This window comes from Manis pentadactyla, chromosome 2 (genome assembly GCF_030020395.1).
Source record: "Manis pentadactyla isolate mManPen7 chromosome 2, mManPen7.hap1, whole genome shotgun sequence".
Classification (NCBI taxonomy): domain Eukaryota; kingdom Metazoa; phylum Chordata; class Mammalia; order Pholidota; family Manidae; genus Manis; species Manis pentadactyla.
In genome coordinates, this window is record NC_080020.1 from 216,692,695 (window position 1) to 216,717,008 (window position 24,314).

The 24,314-nt window shown below is 50.7% G+C and overlaps 1 protein-coding gene across 12 annotated transcripts in view; it reads left to right on the top strand.

The window, feature by feature from the left end:
• DNMT3A (DNA methyltransferase 3 alpha) overlaps positions 1 to 24,314 on the top strand; it is a 114,580-nt gene that overhangs the window by 88,647 nt on the left and 1,619 nt on the right. For 6 of the 12 annotated variants that reach the window (XM_057497384.1, XM_057497382.1, XM_057497385.1 and 3 more), the window contains 10 exons: positions 8 to 191; positions 428 to 512; positions 2,352 to 2,497; positions 3,283 to 3,373; positions 3,565 to 3,713; positions 4,751 to 4,836; positions 6,537 to 6,606; positions 7,441 to 7,559; positions 8,349 to 8,486; positions 12,585 to 12,709. In XM_057497384.1, coding sequence (XP_057353367.1) covers positions 8 to 191; positions 428 to 512; positions 2,352 to 2,497; positions 3,283 to 3,373; positions 3,565 to 3,713; positions 4,751 to 4,836; positions 6,537 to 6,606; positions 7,441 to 7,559; positions 8,349 to 8,486; positions 12,585 to 12,709 — 1,193 coding nt within the window. Of the gene's footprint in view, positions 1 to 7; positions 192 to 427; positions 513 to 2,351; positions 2,498 to 3,282; positions 3,374 to 3,564; positions 3,714 to 4,750; positions 4,837 to 6,536; positions 6,607 to 7,440; positions 7,560 to 8,348; positions 9,748 to 12,584; positions 12,710 to 14,269; positions 14,649 to 22,581; positions 22,929 to 24,314 lie in introns of those variants that run through there. The other 6 variants (XM_036881735.2, XM_036881736.2, XM_057497390.1 and 3 more) reach the window with 3 other exon arrangements.

Consider the following 24,314-nt stretch of genomic DNA (forward strand, 5'->3'; position numbering starts at 1 on the left):
CTCCCAGGTGCTTTTGCGTCGAGTGTGTGGATCTCTTGGTGGGGCCAGGGGCTGCCCAGGCAGCCATTAAGGAAGACCCCTGGAACTGCTACATGTGCGGGCACAAGGGCACGTACGGGCTGCTAAGGCGGCGGGACGACTGGCCCTCTCGGCTCCAGATGTTCTTCGCCAATAACCACGACCAGGAATTTGTGAGTGCTGGGCCCAGGGCATGTCTTTTCATCCCCTCTCTGCCAGAGCCCGAGGGCAGACTCAGCAGAAGCAAGAGTGTGTCTTTTGGTCGCAGGGCAGAGGCACCCGCGCCTCCTGCAAGGAGTGCAGGTCTGGGAAGCCAGAGCCCTCGTAGCCGGCTGGGAGGGTCAGCCCTGGGTGCAGGTCTGTAGAATGCCTCTGGGTGTTCACCTGGCCTATTGTGCTCGCTGCCTAGGACCCTCCGAAGGTTTACCCACCTGTCCCAGCTGAGAAGAGGAAGCCCATCCGGGTGCTGTCTCTGTTTGATGGAATTGCTACAGGTGAGAGTGGCGCAGGTGCTGAGGGCTGCTGGCAGCCTCTGCCTGGGACCTGGGGCTCTGCTTGAGGGACTGTGTGTGTTTAACTTTGTCAAAACAAAACAATAGTTAACATTACAACTGCTAAAATATTGCCCTAAAGAGGAAACTATTGTGTTCAATGAAAAGTACAGTCAGTGGTAAACCAACGTGTCCGGTGGGCACTTTTCTTAATGGGGGAGGCTCTCTGGCAGACAGCACGATCGTTAGGCAGACATTATTGGAGATTTTCACAAAGCCTCAAAGGGCAGACTTGGCGACCCAAACAAAAACATAAGCAGTTCTGTTGTGCTTTGATTGCAAGTTGCAGTAAAAAACAAAACTATAAATGAGAGTGTACAGAATATTCAAATCGCCCATAATTCAGTAATTACTGTTTCGGTATATGTCCTTCTAGATTTTGTTCTGTGCATATGTGTGTGTGTGTGTTTATATAATCATACCTAGGTAGATAAATAAAACAAAAGGATAGTAAAATGCATACTGTGTTGTAACTTGCCTTTTCATTTATATTATTACTTTTTTAAGTCAACCAATACGGAACTACATTCTTTGTTTGGAAATGCTGCATAGGATTCCACTGAGTGAAAATACCATCCATTATTTAACCCTGTACCGGGTTACTATTTTTTTCATTGTTTTGAGCAGCACTGTGACCAGAGAGAACATTTTCATACATACCGAAACCACTATCTTTGAGGGAATGCTGGGCCACTGTGTAGGCACTGTTTTTTTAATTGAGTTCTTGACCTTGCCACAGAAAGCCCTCCTGAAAGGTGGTGTTGATGTATCTACCCCTTTGCCTTGCTCCCTGGCTGAGGGCTTCCCAATTCTTAAGAAAGGAGTAGCCCTCCTCAGAGCTTGTGTCTTCTTATAACCAAAGGGAGGTGGACAGTCTGAGCCCAGAGACCTTGGTTGGAGGGCAAGGGTGGGGATGGCATCCCAGGCCACATGTTTGGCTTCTCTTCTTAACTCAGTGCTGATGTTACATAAACTTAGGGAGGTGAATGTACAGCTTTGGTTTCTCAGGCCAGCACCTTGGGGACTTCTTAAACCACATCCCACCCCAAGAAGCTGTAGAAGCCCCTTCATGGGGAGGTCTTTGGGAGCAGTGCACATGGTGCTGTGGTACCTGGTTTCTCCTGATGCTCTCAGGGTCTGTTCTCCTTTCCTTGCCTCAACTCAGCAAGCATTTGTGGAGGGATCGTGGTAAGGAAGTGAGGGTAGGGAGCTCAGGAGGGAACATGAGTGAGACTTCCTGCTCTGTCTTGAAGACCATTTGTAAACTCAGAGAAGGGCTGGATTAGGATTCCACGCTGTTCTAATGATATAGAGAGGGGCGCAGAGTGCTGGAGGTGGGGAGGTGGTTCCAGGGGCCTGCAGGTGGGTAGGGCATTGATGTAACCTTTTTAGAGCAAGTGGTATTTATGTTGGGTTTTAAAGGATGGTCTCAAAAGCAAGTCTTAAAGAATTGCAGCAGGAGATGACATGGGGGGTGAGGAAGAACCCATGTATGCAAGATGTAGACACAGCAAAGGAAGGCCACCCAAAAAGTCAACTGCTCTTCTCCCTGGTTCCAGAAACCACCTACTTTCTGTTCTTGACCCCCTTCTAAGATCAAAACCATGGTGCCACTGTTACTGATATTCCGGTTTGATCCAGAAGGACCCTGCAGCTTGCTGGGCAGGGTAGGGCTTGGGCCTGTCAATGACCCATGTGTCCAGCTGGCCAGAGGGCTCCCCTGTGAAGACAAGGGTGCTAGGGAGGTGACCCGGTGACCGTGCTTTTTGCTGGCTGGCGCAGGGCTTCTGGTGCTGAAGGACTTGGGCATTCAGGTGGATCGCTACATCGCCTCAGAGGTGTGCGAGGACTCCATCACGGTGGGCATGGTGCGGCACCAGGGGAAGATCATGTACGTCGGGGACGTCCGCAGCGTCACGCAGAAGCATGTATGTCAGTGCTGTGGGGCCCGTCCCACCTCCACGTCCCTTGCACTCAGTTCTGGGGGCAGCACCAGCTCCCTTGTGTTTTGTTCATTTGCTCTTTTCCTTCCCTCAGCCTCTCTTCTTCCTCATCTCCCATCTCCCTCCTTGTCTCAAGAGGGTAATGGGCAGATTCAAATGCGAATTGGGGAGCTGGCCTTTTTGGGCTCCGGCCGCTCCCTGGCTAGTTGCAGGGCCCTCTTTACTAGAACGCTTTGGTTTGGAGTGAGCTTCCCGTCTTCCCAGTACTTGTGATAGCTTTACCAGCCTCCATTTCTGTGGGGGACTCTGGCCGCATCTTGCCTAAGTGACCGTTTCCCCTTCCAGTTACATGTGTCTGACCCTGAAACTGCAGGCTCTCAGGAACCCTGAAGGGCATGTGGAGGGCATTCAGATGCCCCAGATGCCCGGCCCGAAGTTGGCAGAGCACAGAGTATCTTCACATGCAGCCGTCCAGCCTGGACTGCCTCCCCACTGAGCAGCTGGTTTCCCTGCTGGCCTCAGAGATTATCCAGTGGGGTCCCTTTACACTATTGTTTAGGACACGAGCCCAGAGAGGCTCAATGTTTGTATGTGCGTGTGTGCAGCATATATGTAGTACGTATGTATGAACATGTACATAGCATACAAAGCAGCCAGGTCTCCTCTCCCATGCCAAAGTACTTTTTTGCCAAATTCACAGATAATTTCTCTCTTCCTTTCTGCCTCTGTCCCTGGATATCAGGCCCATCACATTACCTTTATCCTCCCAGATCCAGGAGTGGGGCCCGTTCGATCTGGTGATTGGGGGCAGTCCTTGCAATGACCTCTCCATCGTCAACCCTGCCCGCAAGGGCCTCTACGGTAGGTGCTGTGCTCACCCTGCCCCACCTTTTGAGCTGGTGCTTCCGCACGTAGGTTTCCTCCTTGGATATTTCTGCCCTGGGATGGCTACTCCCAACAACCCTGTCCTCCCTTATCCTCCCCATGCCCAAGCCACACCACTGTCTCATGCAGACAGCTCCAGCTGATGGCTTTCTCTTCCGTCCTCTCAGAGGGCACTGGCCGGCTCTTCTTTGAGTTCTACCGCCTCCTGCATGATGCGCGGCCCAAGGAGGGAGATGATCGCCCCTTCTTCTGGCTCTTTGAGAATGTGGTGGCCATGGGCGTTAGTGACAAGAGGGACATCTCACGATTTCTCGAGGTATAGCCAGCAACCTTGGTTTGGCCAGCTCACTAATGGCTTCTACCTTGGACTGCTGCTTTATCCATGTCTCATCTGCATTGTGGAGCTGGGGACTGGTGACTTCTGCTTTGCAAGGGGTCCTTTTGGAAGCTCAGGGCTTCCCAGTTAGACAGGGAGGAAGCATTGCTGGCCACCCTGGAGAGAACCCGTGGTCTTGCTCTAAGAGGTAGTATGTGGAGCCATGTGGCCTCATGGCTCGAAGGACCTGCCTGCCACTAAGGCAGAGTGCCAGACCCCTGGGGTTGGGGTCCTGTGTGGTGTTTCACTGGGGGAACCTTTGAGATGCCAAGTCTGTTTTCTCTGACAAGAATGGCTTGTCATCGTTCCCTGGCTCCACAACAGATGCTTTATGGCACCTGGAAGAAAACATGACTTACTCAGTTTGTATTCCCATAATGCGGGTCCTGACTCTGTTCTGAGCCAGGTTTGAGTCATGTGCAGAGGATTTCAGTGGCCAGAGGCCTTCTTGGTGTGGGTAGTCTGGGAGCTCAAGCCCATGCTCCTGAGCCTTAGGGTCAGTAACACCTCAAGCTGGTGTTCTTAGTTTAAATGCAAGCAGGTGTCTATTTGGCTTTTAATCTGTACAGTGAACACGTGCACACTCCAGTGGAACTTCCTCAAAGCCTCTGGGTGAGCTAGAGCTCTGTGGTCTGGTGTAGACATTAGCTGTGCTCAGTATTTAAATTAGCCTTAAAATTCCTCAGTCACACGAGCCTCATTTCAAGTAATCATTACTCACCAGTAGCTGGTCATGCCCACAGCTACTGTATGGAACAGTGTAGATAGACAACATTTCCATCACAAATGTTCAGTTGGACCATTCTGGTCTAGAATATTCCATTGAGAGCGTGTGGAATGTGGCTAGGTTGAATTCTGGCTTTTCTTGGAGGCTTCAGGCTGTCCAGGTGTGTGGCCCCTTGGCTTTAAACTGAAATTTCCTGGCACTATTTACTATTCCTCTCTTGCTCATCTTCAACCTCTCTTCTGTTTTATAGTCTAACCCCGTGATGATTGATGCCAAAGAAGTGTCAGCTGCACATAGGGCTCGCTACTTCTGGGGGAACCTTCCTGGTATGAACAGGTTGGTGAGAGCTCCTGGGCGTGGGGTGGCTGCCAGGTGGCATCTGCAGGCAGGAGAGCGGCACGATGGCCTGAGGAGGGGGCCGCCGAGTGAGCCCTCTCAGGCTGGCTGCCTCTGCTGACCAGTTTGTTGCTCTGCCATGTTCTGTGTTTCCTCTTCCTTGAGAAAGAGAGAGAGTCAGGATGTAGAAAGTACTTGCCTGGAAAACCAGCCACTAGTGGTTGAACATAGGACCTTTGAAAGCATGTTCTTACACAACAGAAAACTCAGCATGCTGCTGAGTCATATCCTGGTTTCCCTACGTGGGTACCTAGAGTCAGCTGGTCCTCCATCTCCTGAGGGTAAAGCCATGGAGGATGGGGTTGGGGATGGAGTCCACAGCTGGACCACATCCTGTTCCAGGAGAGGGAACTCTGCACCAGCACCATGCAGGCCAGAGTCCCATTCTGCACTGTCATCCACACATTTGGGGGGCTTCAGGTCCTTGTTGGAAGGATGATCTTTGGGTTACAAAGAGAGAGATTTTAATAGCCAGGAATGAGGAAAATTTCATTTCTTCAGTGTGATAATAGGCATTATAAAAAGGCCTATGAGGAAAAAGGAATCCTGGTTGAGAGTCAGCAGGTGAAGAGCAGGGTGAGATCCACCCATCATAGATAAGTATCATGGAGGGAAATATTTTCCAGAACATTGTGGGTATGGATTTTAAACCTCCTTGGTAACCTATAACTGGCAGCATCATTGCATGTGGCCCCAGCCCTCTGGTGTCCCTCCATTAGCGTGCACTTCCTGGCACTGCCCCCCCTCATCCCATTTGGCAGAGCTGCTGTCTTTTGCGCGCATGTGTTGATGGGACAGGGATGGGTCAGTGGGGCAGTAAAAACTGGCTCCGGGTGCCCCTAACATTCCTAAGAGGTGCATGCATGCGTCCTGAGAAATGGCTGGCTTATGTAGTCCAGTATTTCATGGAGCCACTAACTCTCTGTCTCCTGACAGACCTTGGTCCTACAGGATTGTTCTCATTTGCCTCTTCCAACTCTAAAATTCTAGAACTCTGAGCTTCAAGGAGGAGCAGAGGTACTATGTGGGACCAAGTAGAGCATGTGTGTGCATACACAGGGGAGGAGTCTGGAGGCACGCAATTTGCCGCAGGCCCCCTGGTTCCCACACTGAGGTGGTGGACACTGTGCAAACCCTTCATCAAGTATTCCTAAATGTCAGAAAAAGCCAGTGCTGAATGTGGTGTTCAGTGATCTATCTGGTCTGCCCTCTGAGAAGTGACGTGCTCAGAATTTTAGTCTTCTGGGGACTGTACAGAATTTAAGTCTTCTTAACTGTATGTTTAAGCATATACTTCAATGAATTTCATCCAGTTTGCACACTTGTGCGACCGCCCCCATAGTAAGGATGAACATCCTGTCACTCCCAAAGCTTGTTTCATGATGGATGCTTTTAAAACTCAGTGTATTTTAAAATAACTGATAGAAAAATAATTGGGTTTTTCTCCTTCTGGGCAGATGTCTCTGGCCTGTTTGTAGTTTGAGACCACTTTTGAAATGTACCTTAAAGGATGAATGTTTGGTGGATTTTATGTGTGTGTGTGTGAGAGAGAGAAAGGGAGAGAGAAAGAGTCAGGTAGCAGCTGGGTGCATCCCCACTCTTGTGGTTTCTGTCGTTACCTTCTCTCTTCTGCCCCCTAGGCCGTTGGCATCCACTGTGAATGATAAGCTGGAGCTGCAGGAGTGTCTGGAGCACGGCAGAATAGCCAAGGTTAGGCTCAGCGTCAGAGCCCTCCGCTGGGGGGCAGGGAGAGGGCAGAGGGCAGGGGGAGCTAGAGCAGCCCCCAGGGCTGTGACCCTCCTGCCTCCTGGGGCCCTGTGGGAGCAGCTACCCTGGAGAAGGCCATTTAGGAGGTGGCACAGGTTCATGCGCCCAGTTGGCCAGAGAGGAGGGTCCACAGGAAAGCCTGGGGGGCAGGGAGGAAGACAAGAAATCTGTGCTGACCTTCAGCCCTTCCTCCTTGGGTGCTGCCCATTGTCCTGTGGGAGGCAGACACTAAGAAGTCTTGCCAAGGTCCCTGGATCTGCTAGGGCTTACAGGTATTTTGGCTGGGACCTAATGTACGAGGCTTCAGAGCAGAGCATTCGCCTGTGATTTGGAAGCTCCATTTCTCTCTGGAGAGGTCTCCCAGAGTGAGTATAGCAAGCGTCAGGTTCCGTGAAAGCAGGTGCCAACACTGGGGCCTGCTGGCACCCCAGAGGTGTCTTTGAGCCCTTGAGTAACTTGGCATCCTTTGACTGCATGTCACCTGTGACAGTCTTCTTAGAAGACTTGGGAAGGCTAGTGGCTTTAGCTGGTGCCTCCTCAAGTCCTTGGCCAGCGGGATTGGACTTAGAATGCCAGGTGACCACAAAGTCAGAAGAAGAGCAGGACAGTGGGGTCTGTGGAGGTTCACAGCAGAAGCCTTCCCCAGCCCCCTGGATGGACCAGGCCTCGTTAGTGTAATACGCCAGTCCCTGCTGGTCCCTGGTAAATGTCCGGCACATGTGTTAGGTGCATCACCAGCAAAAGGGTGCTCATTCCTCCTGTCTTCTTCTCTTCTAGTTCAGCAAAGTGAGGACCATTACTACTAGGTCGAACTCCATAAAGCAGGGCAAAGACCAGCATTTCCCCGTCTTCATGAATGAGAAAGAGGACATCTTATGGTGCACTGAAATGGAAAGGTAGTACCTGAGGCCATCTGCTGGGATCGTTGGGGCTGTGGTGTGTTCTGATGCCTGTTCTTAGGGGAAGGACCTCTGCCTGTAGTGGTCAGGCTTGTACCTTCACAGATACATGTGAGCAGTGAGTTGCCCCAAGTATTTCCCAGCACAGCAGATTCCTGGGGAGGAGGCCTCTGCACTGTGAGGCTGGTCCCCAAGGAAGAGGCGTCTGGGAGTCAGTCCCTGATACTCGGCTCCCAGAGGACCCACTTACCTCCAGGGAACCCTGCAGCTACAGGAGCTTCCTTAACTCACACTGCTCGTTTTAGGTGCTTTGCAGACCGGGAGGGCATAGGACCAGGTGGGTTTACAGCCTCAGCACCCTGACTTGGTGCAAACCTCCTCATTCTCTGGGTAACTGTGATTTAACCAAGGAGACCGTTTACATAAACAACCTGAGCAGACAGGAACTCCTGGACTTCTGAAGTCAGGCAAGAGTTTGGCTCCTCTGCAGCATTTTCCCTTCATTTGTGGAGAAGATACTAGGGATGTCTGTTCATTACATATGGACTTCAGGTACCCACTGTGGGTCTCAGTCTGTGGTGGAGCATATCCTGGAGGTGTTTTTCACAAATATGAGCTTCATTTCTACCATGTGGTACAGCTCTGGGCAGTGATGTTCTTACTTTTCTTTAAATCTACAGAAAGTAGCAGGGTGCTCGAGTCTTGAATTGGTTCTAAAGAACAGGAGATTCAGGAGAATCCCCCACTCCAGAGCTCACCCTACCCTTTTCTGCCTTCTCTCCCCAGGGTATTTGGCTTCCCCGTCCACTATACTGACGTCTCCAACATGAGCCGCTTGGCCAGACAGAGACTCCTGGGCCGGTCGTGGAGCGTGCCGGTCATCCGCCACCTCTTCGCTCCGCTGAAGGAATATTTTGCTTGTGTGTAAGGGACATGAGGGCAAACTGAGGTAGTGACACAAAGTTAAACAAACAAAAAACAAAAAACACAACAAAACACCAAGAACATGAGGATGGAGAGAAGTGTCAGCACCCAGAAGAGAAAAAGGAATTTAAAACCACAGAGACGGGAGTACCGGAGGGCTTTGCCTTGCGAAAAGGGTTGGACATCATCTCCTGATTTTTCGATGTTAATCTTCAGTCCTATTTAAAAACAAAACCAAGCTCCCCCCTCCCTCCCCCCTTTTTTTGGTCAAACCTTTTGTTTTCTAATCTTTTCAGAGGGGTTTTCTGTTTGTTTGGGTTTTTGTTTCTTGCTGTGACTGAAACGAGAGCTTATTGCAGCAAACATCAGTAACAAAAAATAGTAACAATACCTTGCAGAGGAAAAATGGGAGAGAAGGAAAAAAGGAAATTCTATAGAAATCTATATATTGGATTTTTTTTTTTTTAACTATATATCTTTTTTGTTGTTGTTGTCTCTAGCCTGATCAGATAGGAGCACAAGCAGGGGACAGAAAATAGAGAGACACTCAGGCGGCCGAATTCCCTCCCAGCCACTGAGCTGTCTTGCCAGCACCATTCCTGGTCATGCAAAACAGAACCCAACTAGCAGCAGGGAGACGAGAACACCACACAAGACCCTTTTATACAGTATTTCAGGTGCCTACCACACAGGAAACCTTGAAGAAAATCAGTTTCTAGAAGCCGCTGTTACCTCTTGTTTACAGTTTATATATATATGATAGATATGAGATATATATATAAAAGGTACTGTTAACTACTGTACAACCCGACTTCATAATGGTGCTTTTAAAACAGCGAGATGAGTAAAAACATCAGCTTCCACATTGCCTTATGTGCAAAGGGGTTTAAGGATGGAGAAAGGGAGACAGCTTGGAGGGGAATTGTTACCACAGTGGGTCTTCCCCTTGGTGTCGAACACGGTGGAGGAGGAGGATTTGGGAACAGGTTGCTCCCGCTTCTCCCTGCCAAACGGGGGTGAGGTGAGGTGGTTGGGACCGTGGAAAGCTGAGAGTGGAATTCATCCAGACTCACGCAATAACCTTTTGATTTTTTTCAAAAAGGAGACTCCCTCAGCAAGATGGCAGGATAAGGGGTCTTCATTCCCAATTTCTCGCATTAGCCTATTCGAGGGCTCCTTGTGGGATCAGAAGTAATCCAGAGTGCGGGACAGTGACAGTCAAAACCCCACCTGGAGCAAATAAAAAAACATACAAAACGTACTGGTGCTTTCCTGTCTAAGTCGCCTTTTGTGTGTTCTTTTATGAGGCCCCCACCATCCACCCTCTGCACAAGGCGGCTTCCAGCCCCTGGAATGTGATGTTTTTGGTCATCTCCAAAGGCTGCAGTTTTATACTGGGAGGCTGATGACACCTTTTGTTATAATTATTATGATTCTGGTTATAATTATGTTTTGTTTTCAGATTTTCTTTAAGAAAACAAAAACCCAACCCCCCTCCCTCTAGGTTTCAAACCAAGGCGTGGGGAGCAGGGTGCTTCTCTAAGTTAGTGGTGGCCCTGGTGCCCTGGCTCCCCACCCCTCGGGCCAGGTGGGCCACCGGGCGCAGCGACAGCTGGGCGGCCAGGGAGTCCCCGAGGCCGGCCTTCCGGGCGCGTCCCCCTTCTCTTCTGCTTCCCCTCCTCGAGTCACGTGTGTCAGGGCTGGAGGGAGGACCGGGGTGTCTCTCTCCTCGCGTGTGTGATTGGAGTGGTGTGTATTTTTTTTCTAGTACTTGGTCTGATGATAGCTGTGCTCTTACCTCGAGTCAGCAGCACCTGGAGCCCCAAGGGCACAACACTTGGTTCCACCTCCTACCAAGGCAGGCAGCCTGGTGTTGGCGGTAGGCAGGGACAGCGTTGGTGGCTCCAGGGTGAGGGCCCAATGGGCAGATGCTTGCCTGGATAGACGGGGTGTAGATATGTGGCATATAGAGATATATATTTTATAATGGGAGGGGGGATGGCACCTCCTGGGACTGGCAGGACTGGGAGGTGTGCTGTCAAGCACAGGGTCCCAAGTTCGCATCCCTAGAAAGATAGGGCCTATGGTGATAGGCGCTATATAAATACATAGATAGGGTCATTATAAGAAATATTATGTAGTGGGGAGTCGGGGAAGCGGGCTCAATGCTGAGCCTTGGGTCCCACTGCAGACATAAGCCCCACACCAATCAATCAGTCCCACGTGCACACACAGGAACATAATTCTCTACCGATGCATAATGAGAGCACTCACCACACCCAGCCAGGGAGCTCCCAGTGCTCTTTTCCCCAGGATTCAGGACTTTGTGGAGTCGGCCCTGCAGCTCTTTACCTCTGTTGCCCTGATTGCAGGTAGACTGTCAGTCCCAGAAGTTGCTAGGTGCTGAAGGCGGGAAGAGGAGGAGGTCTTACTTTAGCAGGTGCTCTCTAGCAGGTCGTGTTCTCTCTCTTTTGCCCCTGGTGATGTCAAGAGTCTTCTGTTAGCAACCTGTGCTACTGACCTGCAACTCTAGGCACCAGTCAAGTCAGCCTTCAACTCCCCCTACCTGTTCCCCCCGCCCAACCAAAATCAAATTGAGGTCCGCTCTGTCTTGGCCAGGGGGCTTCCACTGGAAAAAAAATGGGACAGTGAACCTCATCTTTTGAATAAAACAAATAAGTAATTGGTGACAAAACTAAACCAAGGCTTTGAATCCCTTGCTCATTGCTCAGGAGTAAGCTCACAGCTGGTGGCCACAGTCCCCTGCGCCTTTCAGGGGTGCTTAGTCTTGGACCCCAAGCTACTTATTTCCTTGTCAGATTGGTTTTTAAGATGACACCCAGTTGTTTCCTACCAGTTCCATGACTTGATGGCAGATGGTGATGGGGGTCTCTGTGGGGCTGGAGCAGCCAGGAGGGGGGATACCTCCGGCCCTCGTGGGAGTCCCTGTACCTAACTGTGGTGCTCACCCCATCCCCTCCTTCTCCAGCCAGGTTCCATCTTCCTGGCCTGGACTCCACCAGCACCACTCCAGGAGGGCTGGGGGGAGGAGGGCTGCCTCAGGCAGTCCAAGGTGCTCCCTCCCCCGCTGGCCAACGCCAAGGTCTTCCCAGCCCCCAGTGTGGGATGGAGTCTTTGTGGGCCTTCCTCTGCAAACACTTCGCAGCTCTTCTGGCTCTCTTGGGCCTTTTGTCCACTGCTTATGTGAAGGACTTTGCCTTTCCCAATGGCCCAAGAGGTTGGTGTGGGAAAGAAACTTGGTAGCCACAGATGAGGAAAGCCTGAGGGGTGAGCGTGGACTGGCCGACCTGCTCAGAGGAGGCCCAGTTGTGGTTGATGTTTAAGAGTGTTTTTGTTCCCCCTGGTCCAGCAATTTGACGAGGCCCCAACATGGGCCAGTGCCCTCTCGTGGGAGTGAGAGCTAACGATCACCAGCTTTTTCTCTTGCCCAGCCCGTGGGGCTGGTCCTATGGCAGGGCTTGGTAGGGTGCAGAGGACCTTAGAAATGCGCCAACTTGACCATGCTGGCATGCGCTCAACAATCTACTTCCAACCCTGGGAGCATCTGGGGACGTCGTATCAGGTCACTTTCTAAAGGGGAGTTGCGCTTTGATAGGCTGAGGTAGGATCGTGCGCGGATCAAGGTGGGGGTTCATTACATTTGCTGTGTGGATGAAGCTGAAGGTAGAGGCAGTGGAGCAGGAGAATACAAGAAAACTGAGGTAAAACTCTGGAATATGTTCTCAGTGCATTTTTCTTTCTAAAGAGCAGCTTATTCACCCCTGGAAACAAAGATTTCTAGGGATTGAGGATGATGCCTCCCTACTTACTGCGGGTGCCAAGCAGAGGGGGTGCCAAAGAGAGTTCTGGCTCTTGTCTAGGGGAGGTAGGCCGGGGCTTGTGCCAGAGTCGCAGAGCCCTTGGCCCCCTGCCTGCGGAGCCCATGGGCCTCACACGTGCTGGTGCTAACCCCCTTCCCCAGGGTCCTGACTGGAAGACAGTAGTAGGCTGGGGGAGCAGCCGGTGAGGATTGGGTGGGGGTGTCTTGCAATCGGCAGATGACGACATGAGTGTGTTACTATCTGTTTTTCTCTCTAGACCTCAGAACTTTCCTGCTATTGAACATTCTACTAGAAAGCAAACTTCCCAAAAGAGCATCCAGGACCTCTTAGCTTTTGAGACAGGCCTGGGAGTGTCTGGTGGAGATGCCCGTGTGAGTTTTGGTGAGTCACTAGGGTGCGGGTTGGGACAGGCAGACCCAGCAGGAAGGAAGGCTGTTGGACGTGGAACTGGCTGTGTGAGGGCCGCTCCCTGACTTCCCACCTAGCTGGCCATCCCGGGGAACTGAGAACCATCTCCAGCACAGGAAGGTCTGTAACAGGAGCAAGGGAAGGAATATGTGAGCAGAGCCATCTGGGAAATTTTCTGTAGGAAGACTGCCATCAGGAGTCTTCATCTCTCTGATTATACAAGTACATTGAAGGTGGGTCTTGGAGGCGGTTTTGAATTCCTGTTGCTGTTCTTGGTGTGCAGTTGCTGTGGCCTTTCAGAGGAGTTGTTTTCTGGAAACTTGCAAAAGCCCCCTCAAGTTGTGGGTTAGGGGCATGGGGCCTGCCTGGCACTGTGATCTGAAGAGAGGCTGGCTGTTTTCCTGTGGTCAGGGCAATAGCTTGAGCCCAGGTTCTGGTGAGGACTGAGTTCTGGCCACACCCCGTTTTGATCCCAGGAGGTGAAGTCTGAATTTGTCATCAATCATTGTCTGGTCTGGTGGTGCCCAGTGCTTGTGATTAGATGTGGCACTGGAGGTGTCCTTGGCAGTCCTGCCCTGTGGCAGAAAGCAGCTGAAGGCTTTCCTCCAGCACAGGAGGGGAGAACTGTGGAGGGCTGGCCCGGGGCTGGTGTGGTCTCCTGGCCATCCCCGCTGAGGCAGGGGTTAACTACAAGCCTTGGGAGGGTCTGAGAGGGAAAAGAATAGATGACTTAAAGGGTAGGTAAGCTCCGCTGTTCGAGCCGAAGCTCTGGACAAACCTTTACATTCTGGTAAAGGAAGGCTGGGGTCTCATGTGTCTGTGTGTTTCAGAGTCTGGCCGCAGGCCTCTGCTTGGTGACCTCTTGCTTATCGCTGATCCTAGGCAGTGAGTTCTGGGGGAAGGAGAAGCAAGCAGGTCGAAAGCAGTGAGGACAAGGACAGAAGGTCCCTTTACTAGGCGTGGCTGACTAATGTGCCGGAACAGAGGCCCGTGGACTCCTGGACCTCCAGTAACTGGAAAACTCCCCTAATCCACACCCCCGGGGGGCTTGGGAGGGCAGCTTTCCCAGGCCCCTTCCTAGCAGCTCCAGCCCCGGGCCTGAGAGATGAGCAGGGGTCCAAAGCCTCACCTCGTCCCATTTCACCTCCCAGACTGATTTGGTTGCACAGCCCTAGATTTCAGCAAATGGCAAAAATGCCGAAATTCCTTAGAATCCGCAGAGGGAAGAGGTGACTCAACAAGGTGCTAAAACGTTTTATTAAAAATATATATTGTTAAATTAAGTCTGCTGTCTGGACAATGACTGTTTGTTTTGTTTTCTTGTAGTGGAGTTTAAAAGAGACTATTATTTTACTCTGATATATTATTATTAAAAAGGCATTTTAACTTTGTACTTGAAAACTAAATGAGCGATTTCATGTGTTTTAGCTGAGGCATTGAAGTAGCGGGTGCTTACTTATTTGTGGGAAATCATGTATTCATACTGAAGAATAAACTCCGTAGCTGATTTGGTAATAACTTTTACTGTTACAGACGATTTCGCTTTGACCCCAGCGGCAGAACACTTTTACTCCACATTCCACGCAGCTAAATGCAGGACTTCCTCCCCAGATCCCCCCTTCCCCAGTCCTCCTTCCTTTCTCTTCAGTTCCTCTTTTTTCCTTTTTTTTTTTTTCCTGGTTCCAGCATCCTTTCACCATTGTATTTTTTTTTTTTTTTAGGGTTGCTTCTCTATTTATTGACAATAATAATGTACATTTCACAGTCTGGTTCTGGGACACCCAGGGAGGGGCGTGTGTGACAGGACCCTGCGTGGGTCCCCACCCCCGTCCCCTGGTGTTCCGTTGTATCTCTGTGTAAGTGATGCTTGTGACATAGCTGTTTATGAAATAATTAAAGAGGTCAATGCGTACAGCAGATGTAGAAAGTCTGTCAGTTCCGCCTTCATCACTTTTTTTTTTTTTTGTGCCCAGAAGAATATAATAAAGCTCCTTTCTAATGTACTTGTGCTGGAGAACACTTGAATAAATGGACTGTTTTTGTGCAAAAAGAAAAACGGAAAAAGCACCGTAATAATGTCCTTTTGTCTTGCGTCTCCTTCCCCCGACATGACGGTTCACGCCTTCTCCAGAGGGGTCAAGTGCCCAAGTGGGGGGAAATAGCACTGGGTCCAGACATGCAGTTTCTCCCTCTAAAACATCACCTGCATGATCATTAAATAGGGACTGTAAACCGGGTGGGAAAAAACAGTTTGGTTGAGTTGCAGCTCCAAGCCAGTTAGAGTGAGACCAGGTTGCTGCTAATCCTGTCCTGGGCTGAGCGGTAGAAGTTTGCAGACTAGAGCGAGGAGAGCACAGGGCCACATGCCAGTGTTTTGGTCGACTGGCCAGAGGCTTTTGGTCACAGGCACCATTCTGTTCTCTTGAGAGGGATTTCTCCAGCACGTAGGGGTGTTCGAGGAGATCAGCTGTGGTTGTGGACAGTCGGCTATGCAAGGGACCCCAGAACAAGCTGAGGTGTTTGCCTTAACGAGGGTGAATTGAGAGATGTTTGCAAGCACTGACAGGGCAAGCCCAAGGGACTGGGATTATTCTGCTAGTTACATGAGGCAGGCAGAAGTGGGGCCACATGGTGGAAGTTCCTGGCCACCAGTGCAAGGGGCCACCCAGAGTGCACGGAAGCCCTGGTCAGTTAGGAGGCACTGGGCAGCCGTTTGGGGATACTGCTGGCCTTCCTTGAGACCCCAAGTCTGGGTTCCTCTCACTGCCTGGGCCCTTTTCAGAGCTGTCTTGCAAGTGGACAGTGCCCAGTGGCTTGAAGAGCCCTTCACACGCAATGGCCCCTTCGTCCTTACAATTCGTTGCCTGAGAGTTACTAGTTCCCTGTCTCCACCATCTAAGAGACAACCTGAACAAATACAAGAATTGGGATTTTCCCACCACATCTCGGCTGTAAGACCCTGGCATTTCGTGCTGCATTTCTGTTTCCTAAGTGCCAAGCAAATGGGTCCAATGGTTTCTTCTCTTAAGGGAGGGTTATTCAAGGTTTCTTTCCTACATTAGATAATTGGGGGAGGTTTAGGACTGTACCACTTTGCTGGCAGCTCTGAAAAAAATTATAAAGGGAAAATTCGAGGAAAAATAATAGGCTCTTTTCTTGGGTACTTTTCTTTACAAAATTGTAAATGGACTTTTACTTTTTTCTCAGTTTTCAGTGTTGGTGTAGAATTTCATTTGAAGTGGCTGCATGGCATTTTCTTGCTGGATGTTTGTTTATATTACATGCATTGTATTTTAGCTCTAGGAAGAGCTGCAATAAATACATGTGTTGGCTTCCCCCCCCCATGTTATATATTTTTTCCCTTAAGATAGAGTCCCGGAAGTGAGGCTTACTGGGACAGAGTAGGTGAAGATTTGGGTTGGCTCCAGACACACTTGCCTGATTTTGTCTGAGTGGTCAGCGGACAGATAGTATATTTAGCTCTGAGGCTCTCTGTTGAGAAAAAAGCAAACATAGTCCCCAGCAGTTTGACTGATTCAGAAAAATGTGTTAATTCCAGTGGGAAAGTAAAGACTCAAAACTTTTTTTTTTTTGAGAAGTAAAAATCTGTAGCAAGAAGCTAGAGGTGGAAGCAACACTATCCGGACACTGAATTTGGAAAATCAGCTTACCTGGAGTGCCTGCCTGGAAGGAAGCCTGGTGGGAGATGGAATTCAGACAGTTTATGAGACTAACTCCAAGGCTAAGGAGAAGTGAGAGGGTGTCATCAGTACCTCTAGCTCTAAAGGCCAAGCCTGAGCACCCCAGTCATTTGAGCTGGGGGTGGGAGGGGTGGCCAGAGCTTACGGGAGGAAGCTGCTGGGCCATTTTGTTGTGAGTTCCTGGATTTAAATGAGGTGGCATTTGATGGAAGAGATGGAAGGGTCAAGGCCTGGCAAGAGTTAAGGCAGTTGTGGAGTGATGGGGGTCCACAGCCCATGGAGACTGTGCAGACAGGTCCGCCTGAGGTGGGGAGGAGATCCCACACACCAATAGGTCCCAGCTTGCTGGTTCAAGAGTAATGTCCCTGGGCTTAGCATGGCCAAGTGAATCTGCAGTGGAATAGAGGGAGAAGGACAAGAAGCTGCCTGGTGGGGAGGGCAAAGCCAGACAGGGCAAAGCCAGAGGGGACAGGCCCAGGCAGTGGGTGGACTTCCTGGGGGTGGGGGTGTTAGGTGAGGGCCAGGAGGTGTCTGCTGTGGTTGGTTGCACAGGAAGTCACATCCAAGGGGGGTGGGGTTCCCTGGAGCAGGCTCCTGGCATCACCCCCAGGGCTCCCTTTCTCCATGGTTCCAGTGTGTTTCGGAGGAGGCGCGGCATGTTTTCCTCCCCTCAGCTGGGATGCTGTGGGTTGGGAGGAAAGTGCTGGAGATGTGGGGATTATGGGCAGAGGCCCCTGAGGAGCAGACAGGTGAAACAGCAGTTTTCAGAGCTGTATTCAATCTGTGCAACCCAGCTAAACTGGCATTTTGAACCCGAGTGCTGGGTGCCCTGGACTGTGTCAGAAGTATGATGGTGTTAAGAATGCATGGATCTGAATACTATGTGACCTTGGGCAGATTAGTTGGGTTCTGTCTTCCTGTCAGACATGTGGCCTCTGGTGCCTCCACTCCCAGCCAGGGAAGGAGACCTGCCTGCGGAGACAGCTGACGCACAGCCCTTGCTGAGCCAGGGCTTTGGCCAAAGTCAGTGCGCTTGGGTAGAGGGGGGAAACCTAGAGCCTCTGGAAGCTTTGGCCCCCGTGGAAACACAAGACCCCCGCCCCACCCAAGGAGAAAGGAGCATAGAGAAAAGTGCCCCCACCTCCCTGCACGAACATCCCTCAAGTGGCCCTGACTCACGTAAGTGCACTGACTCACCACAGCGATGTGTGCGTGAATGATCCCCTGGGTCCTGCCCAGCTGGGTCAAGGACTTCCAGTACCTCCCTCCCACTGGCCTCAGGAGCTGCCCTGGCTCCAATTATCTGGCACTATCCATTTCCCCATTTCTCCAGGCCCAGTTTCCTACTGGCACCCATCCATCTTAAACATACATCCACACACACTGGCCCTTGACCCCCTCCCGACACCCCATTTCTCTGCTCTAGTTGACAGCAGCACTTGCAAGCGCCCCCAGCATCTGACTGCCTTGCCGCTCACTTTTGGGTCCCTCCACCCACCCCAGCGGGCCCTCGCCCCAGCATCCCACCTGACCTCTCAGGACCCTTCCCTGGAAGCCCCTCTTCTCTGGGCTCCTGACACCCTCCCCCGTGCCTTCCTACCTTGCTGGGCCCTTCACTCTTCCTGTCCAGAGTTCCAAGGCCCCACATCGGCTTCCACCCCTGACTTCTCCCTGAGGCCCAGGTTCCTGTATCCAACTGCCTGCTTGGCCCCTCCATTTGGGTGTTAAACAGGCACCTCAAATGTGACCTGTCAAAAACAGTATTCTTGGCCTCCTCTCATCTTGCTCCTACACTTCTAAATCTTAAGAGCTGCACTTCATTGGCGTCAAACCCTGGGACAACCTTGGTTCCCCTCTTTTTGTCACTTCCCACATCCAGTCCAGCCCATTCTGACAGTACTCACTTCTAAATATGTTCTTGATTAGGCCATTTCCCACTGTCTTTCTTCTGCAGCTTTAACCCAAGTCCCCATCTGTCCCCTAACTGGCCTCTGTCCCCATCATACCACAGCAGATCTGTTTGCTTCTGTTTCTGCCCATTCCAGCCCATTCAATATACAAAATAGTCTTACTAAAAATCAAACCCTTTAAAAAACCATCACTTGTATGCTATTGCAACAAGTGCCAACCCTGTTTATCTGTCTTACAAAGCACCCCCCTACTCAACACTCCAGCCACACTAGCTAGCCTTCTTTTTCTTGAACACACCAAACTGTCTCCTGTCACAGGGCCTTTGCACATACTGCCCCCTCTGCCTGGATGGCTCGCTCATCTCCCTCCCCTGCCTGTCTCCTCTTACTCAGAGGAACACTCCCTGACTACTCATCTCCAGTAGTCTTGTGGCCACTTCTCATTTACTATCTTCTGAATAATTTATCACCTTCTATTTATTACCCTCTGAGATCCTTACTCATTATTTTGCTTGCCTGTTTGTTGTCCATCTTCCCCACTAAAATGAAAGATCCACAGGAGCAGGAACTTTTCCTTGTCTCTGCAGTAGCCCTAGGGCCTGGACCAGTTCTGATACATAATCGTTATGTAGTAGTTATAATCATTGTGATAACTAACATGTATTGAGTGCTTTGTATGTGCCAGAAATAATTCGGCCTTAACTCATTTAACCTTCACAATCTTCTGTGCTAGGCACTCTTACCCCATTTTACCAATGGGATACATACTCTGCCTGTGGTCATGGGGCACATAGTGGCAATACCCAAATTTCACAACCTTTCTGCATGCTACAAGGCTGCAGGATGAAGCACAAGCTTTCTGCCCCTACTGTGCATCTCACACATCTTGGGCTCGTTCCCTAAGGTCCCTGTGGCAGCTCCCTGCTCCCTCGTCAAGGGTCGAGGGTGGGTGCACAGCCCCTCACCCTTCCCTGCTTGGTCCTGGCTCCTTCTCCACCCCCACCCCAGGGGGCTGCCTCTGTGGAGTGAGGGCATGCAGGGACTGGAATTCAGGGTATAGTGGAACTTCAGTAGATTTCCTGTTTTTATAGCTCCTACTGTGTGCAGACACTCCTACTGGTACCACCTCCCCAAGAGAGGCTATCCTGGCTCAGATTTGGATACGCTTCTCCCTAATTTTCTGTTTCAACCCCTTGTTTGTTTCTGTTGTGGTTCTTATCACAATTGGTAATCGTTTTGTTTATTCATTTATTGTATCTGCCTCACTAAAATGGAAACCCAGGGAGGCAGAAACAGAATCTGCCTTGTCCTTCGTGTATCGCCAGAACTTTGTTGAATGAATGGGTAACCACCTCCACCCACACACCTGTGGGGGGCTCCAGACAGCAGCTCTAATGGTCTCAGAAACCTCTTGCTGGGCTATACAGGGTTTAGGGAGTTGTTTACAATGTCCGGGGCCTCTGTTAATTCCAGCTCAGCTGCATACATGCCTAGGTAATGTCCACAGTGTACAAAGGGCAAGGAAAAGGGAAGCAAAGTTCATTATTGAGTATCTACTATACACAAGGAATTCTACTAACAGCCGGCAACAGTGACTCAGCTTCTCATGGGTCCAGCCTGTGCCAAGTCCTTTATATGCAGTATCTCATTTAAGTCACATACCTATGTAATTGTGCCTATTTGACAGATGGGAAAATTAAGGCTCATAAAGATAATGTGATTTACCAGGTAGATGATGGACAGAGGTGCTGTCTGACATCCCAACACCACCCAGCTGTTTCCACCCTCCTGGCTTCCTCAGAGAGAGCATCTTCCCAGTGGGAGGGTCACCCATGCAGTCAGGGCAACCTCTACACTGAAGACAGTGGACCATGGGTTTTTAAAAAAATTAAAGTCCCCCCCACCCCTGAGCCTAGAATTACACCTTTAAAATAACCAAAGGGGAAAAGCCAAAAAGTTACTCAATATCCCACCTCCCAAAGATAACTGCTATTGGAATTTGTTTCCCCATTTTTCTTTTGCATTGTATACATAGTTTTACTAATTTAAAACCAAACTGTTCATTAATATTCTGTTTTGTAATGATTACATTTATTGAGCATTCACTGTGGAAGGTATTGTTTTTCTGTTAACATTTTATTGTAAATATTTTCCCACATCACAATTCTTTGAAAACATTTTTAATAGCTGCATAGTATTCCATCCTGAAATTTATTATAATTTATTTAGTCCACTCTCTGTTTTTGGATATTCAGATTTTCCTGTCTTATTAGGAGGGTGCTATTATCAACTACGCTGAAGTGAGTAAGCACTCTATCACGTTCCCTCACTAATCAGTGCGCTTTTACATGTATTTTTGTAAAAGCAAACAAAAACGTTGGCAGATTTAGGAAAAAAAGCGGCCGAAAAGTGTGACGGGAGGGGTGCGGTGGGCTCGGTATCCGCAGCTTGTCCCGGTGCTGGGTGCCGCGCGGCGAAGCGCAGCCGCCTGGCAGCCCTTCCTCCGGCTGGTCCCGGCCGCCTCCGCCGCCGTCTGGGCCTTCGGGGAGGGCTTGGCCTCCCGCCCCCACACGCATGCGCGCGCCCCGCCCCGCCTCCCCGCGCCCCCGCGCCGGGCCGGCCGCCAGGTGTGGTCCTTTCCTCCTCAGCTGCCAGCTGGGGTTTCCTTGAGCGCAGGGAGGTCCCTCCCTGCCAGGGCTGCGGCCCTGCGCAGAGGCCTGGCGCCCTCCTCTGCTGTGATGACCCGGAACCTCTGTGACCGAGGCACCCTTGCCTGCAAGGAGTGCAGTCTAGTGGGATCGTTTGTTCATCCTGGTGCCAGTATGTGACCATTTTCTAGCGTAAACATTTGAAGTGTAAATTCAGGTGGAAGGGCTCGGGACCCATATTGGTAAATTGGCCCCAGAAAGAGCGTGGGCTCCCATCTGCGGCGAATGAGGGCGCGCGAGGGCCGGCCCGCCGGGTTTGGGTGGCAGGTGGAGCTGTAGGCTGAGAAAAACTAGTGGCTTTAGGGGTTCACCTTTACCTGGGGACACCTTGGGGGTGTCTCCATGCGGGTCTCAGAAGACGAACTCTTGAATGACGCTGTGTGTGGTGGTGCGAATGGGACTGGTAGGTGGTGGTCGGTGGCAGGAGTGTGGCGGTTAGGGGTCCCTGGGGATTTGCGTGGCAGCCTTAGGCCCTAGGAAGGTTCTTTCACCACTCTGAGCCTCTTGTTTCTTCACTTTGGAAAATGGGGGCAATAACAGGGTTGCTATGAGAATACAGGCAATAGTATTGTGTAAACGGTCAGCACACAGCTGGGCTGACCTATAAGGGAGCACAAAAAAAATGCTGTATATACTAGTCATGGTGTGCGTGTGCGTGCGTGGTAGGGTGCATGAATGCGCGCCCGTCTGGGATGTGCACAAGGTTGTCGTGGTGCACAGCCTCCTCCCAGGGTAGGCCGAGGCTGTGAAGTCCTTTCGTTTCCTGAGGCTCTTTTCCCCATATTAGTCCTCAACACCTGGGATTCTAGATTAACTGAGTCAGAGGAGGGGGACTTGCCCGCATCTGGGTTTGCAGCCCCAGGGAGCTCCCGACATGGTGGGATACCGTCCTGGAAGTGGAGAGGAGTGCGTGTGTGTGTTTGGGTTATCAGTGCTGCTCTCCCTGTCCTAGCTTGCCATGGATGTCCTGGGGCAAGGGCAGGGGGTGGGTGAGAGGAGTCGGTAGGTCTCAGGAAGGAGCAGGCCTCCTGGTCTGGGCCAGATTCCACCATCTGCCTCCTGAATCAAAATGGTGGCCAGGGGAGGGGGCTGCTGTCCTGTAGGGCTGGGCTTTGGGGCTGCTGTGCCTGAACAGGCCGCTAGCCTCATTCCCTGCAGCTCTAAGGAACCAGGACACTGACAGGCCCAGAGAAAGTTCCTTCAGGCTCCCCACACTTGGTGGGGTGGCCTTTTGTTGAGTGTGGCTTATGGAAAGAGTTCTGGACGTGTGGTCCAAAACTGTCCCTTATTGGTTCTGACTCCACTTAGGGGGAAGGTTACTTGACCTCTCTGAACTGTGGTTTATTCACCTGCAAAATGGGTCACTGTTCTGCTTTAACCTGGTCCTCAGGGACTGGCTCTGGGGGCCACAACAGGTGAGGTGAGCTTGCCCTAAGGGTCCAGCATCTGCTAGAGTGCAAGGCTGGAGATTTAGGGTGACCTCTCGACCTCTCTCCCTCTCACCCTCAATCTCATTCTCTCTCCAGGTACATGTTTTTATTCAATGACTCAAGTCACATTTGCCCACTAAATTAAAAATACTGGAAAGTAAAGCCCAAAGGAGGAAATAAGCATGGTGGTTACATGGGTGTGTATTTTTGTCAAAACTCACTTAACTGTACACTTAAAATATGTACAGTTCATTGTATGTGAATCATACCTCAATAAAGTTTTTATTTAAAAAAATTATTTTTTAAACTCCCATTATTGACATTTTAGTATATTTACTTCTAGATTTTATTTTGTATACTATTATATATACATATGTAAATGTGTGTATAAATAGATGTATACAAACTTTATAAACAACTCTCAAATTCTGTGTATATATGTATATTTATATATATTTGGTTTTTTAATAAAAGTGGACTGTGACTTGTGTGCTGTTTGTGAGCTGAGGCTTTCCGTAGATGTGGCCACGAGCTGGCACTCTCCATCTTCAGCACTTACCCACCCCTCATGGAATTAGGCTGTGTGCACTGGGCCCCCATCTAGGCTGCCTGATCCAGAGACTTGGGGGTGGGGAGCCAGCCAGCTGGGAGAGCGGCACTCCCTGGACTCAGCCAGGCCTCTCTCCTCGGCATCTCTGGAAGGGCCTCTCAGGCCCTAGGAACCCCGGCAGAGGAGGTACGAGGCTGGTGGACAAGCCTCAGGACAGAGGCAACACTGATGAGGAAGGTTGGAGTGGAATGGCTAGACACTTGGGGGCGGCATGGGCAGGGAGAAAGGCCCCCTCGAGTGGAGGGAGGGATGGCCGTGGCATTGGCTAGGTCATGAGGTGTCAGATGGAACAGAGTCCTGTCTGGCTGATAGAAGGTGGCTTGGCAGAGCTGGAAATACGCATGAGGGGTTGAGGGATGGGAAGCAGAGATGCTTGGATTGATGTGGGGTTTATGAGAGAAACCAGGTCCCAAGAACCACCACTGGGCTTTCTGTCTGGGAAGGTCTGATAGGTGTTCCCGGTCTCTGGGTCTGGTGGGGTGGAACGTACTATCTACGTCCAAAGGACAGAAAGAGTGGACCAATCAAACACAGGGGTGATGCTACAGGGCCTCCTTATGTCCAACAGGAAGACCCGGCTGTCACCATGAAACTTTCTTCAGCCTCCACGCTTTGAATCATGGTCACGTGTCATAGAACCACGTGCTTAGGCTCAGAGTTGGGAACACTGGGGGAGGATTCACAGAACTGAGCAGACCTCGGGACCTGGCTCCAAGGCTTGAGGCCTCTGCCCTCTCTCTCCTTTTGTCTCTAGTTCTCCCTCTGGCTCTCTCATGTTCTTGCCACTTCTATCTTTTGTTTTAGTGCGGTTCTGCCTGGCTTCCTTCTGTAAACAGGCTGATTTCCAGATAGGGAAAGATGGCCACTGACAGCCCTGAATTTACATGCTCTTGGCTCACATCCCCGGTGGAATTCTCCCAATAGCCTTATATCTAGCTCAGGGAAGAATTCTGATTGGTCCTGCTTAATCCTGTACCATCCCATTACTGGGACAGTCACTGTATTCAAGGAAGCTGAGCACTCCTGCCAGGCCAGAGTGATTATGGCTGAAGGGAGAAGGGGATAGCCTTTGCTCCCAGAAGGAAATAGGGTTGAAAGACGCTGGTCAGCCAAAACCAATAGCAACCAGATGCCCTCACACATGTTTTTCAGGATAAAGTAAAAGAAGGCAGAGGGCCTACGTCAGAAAGCACACAGTCTACTCAGGGAGACAGGAACA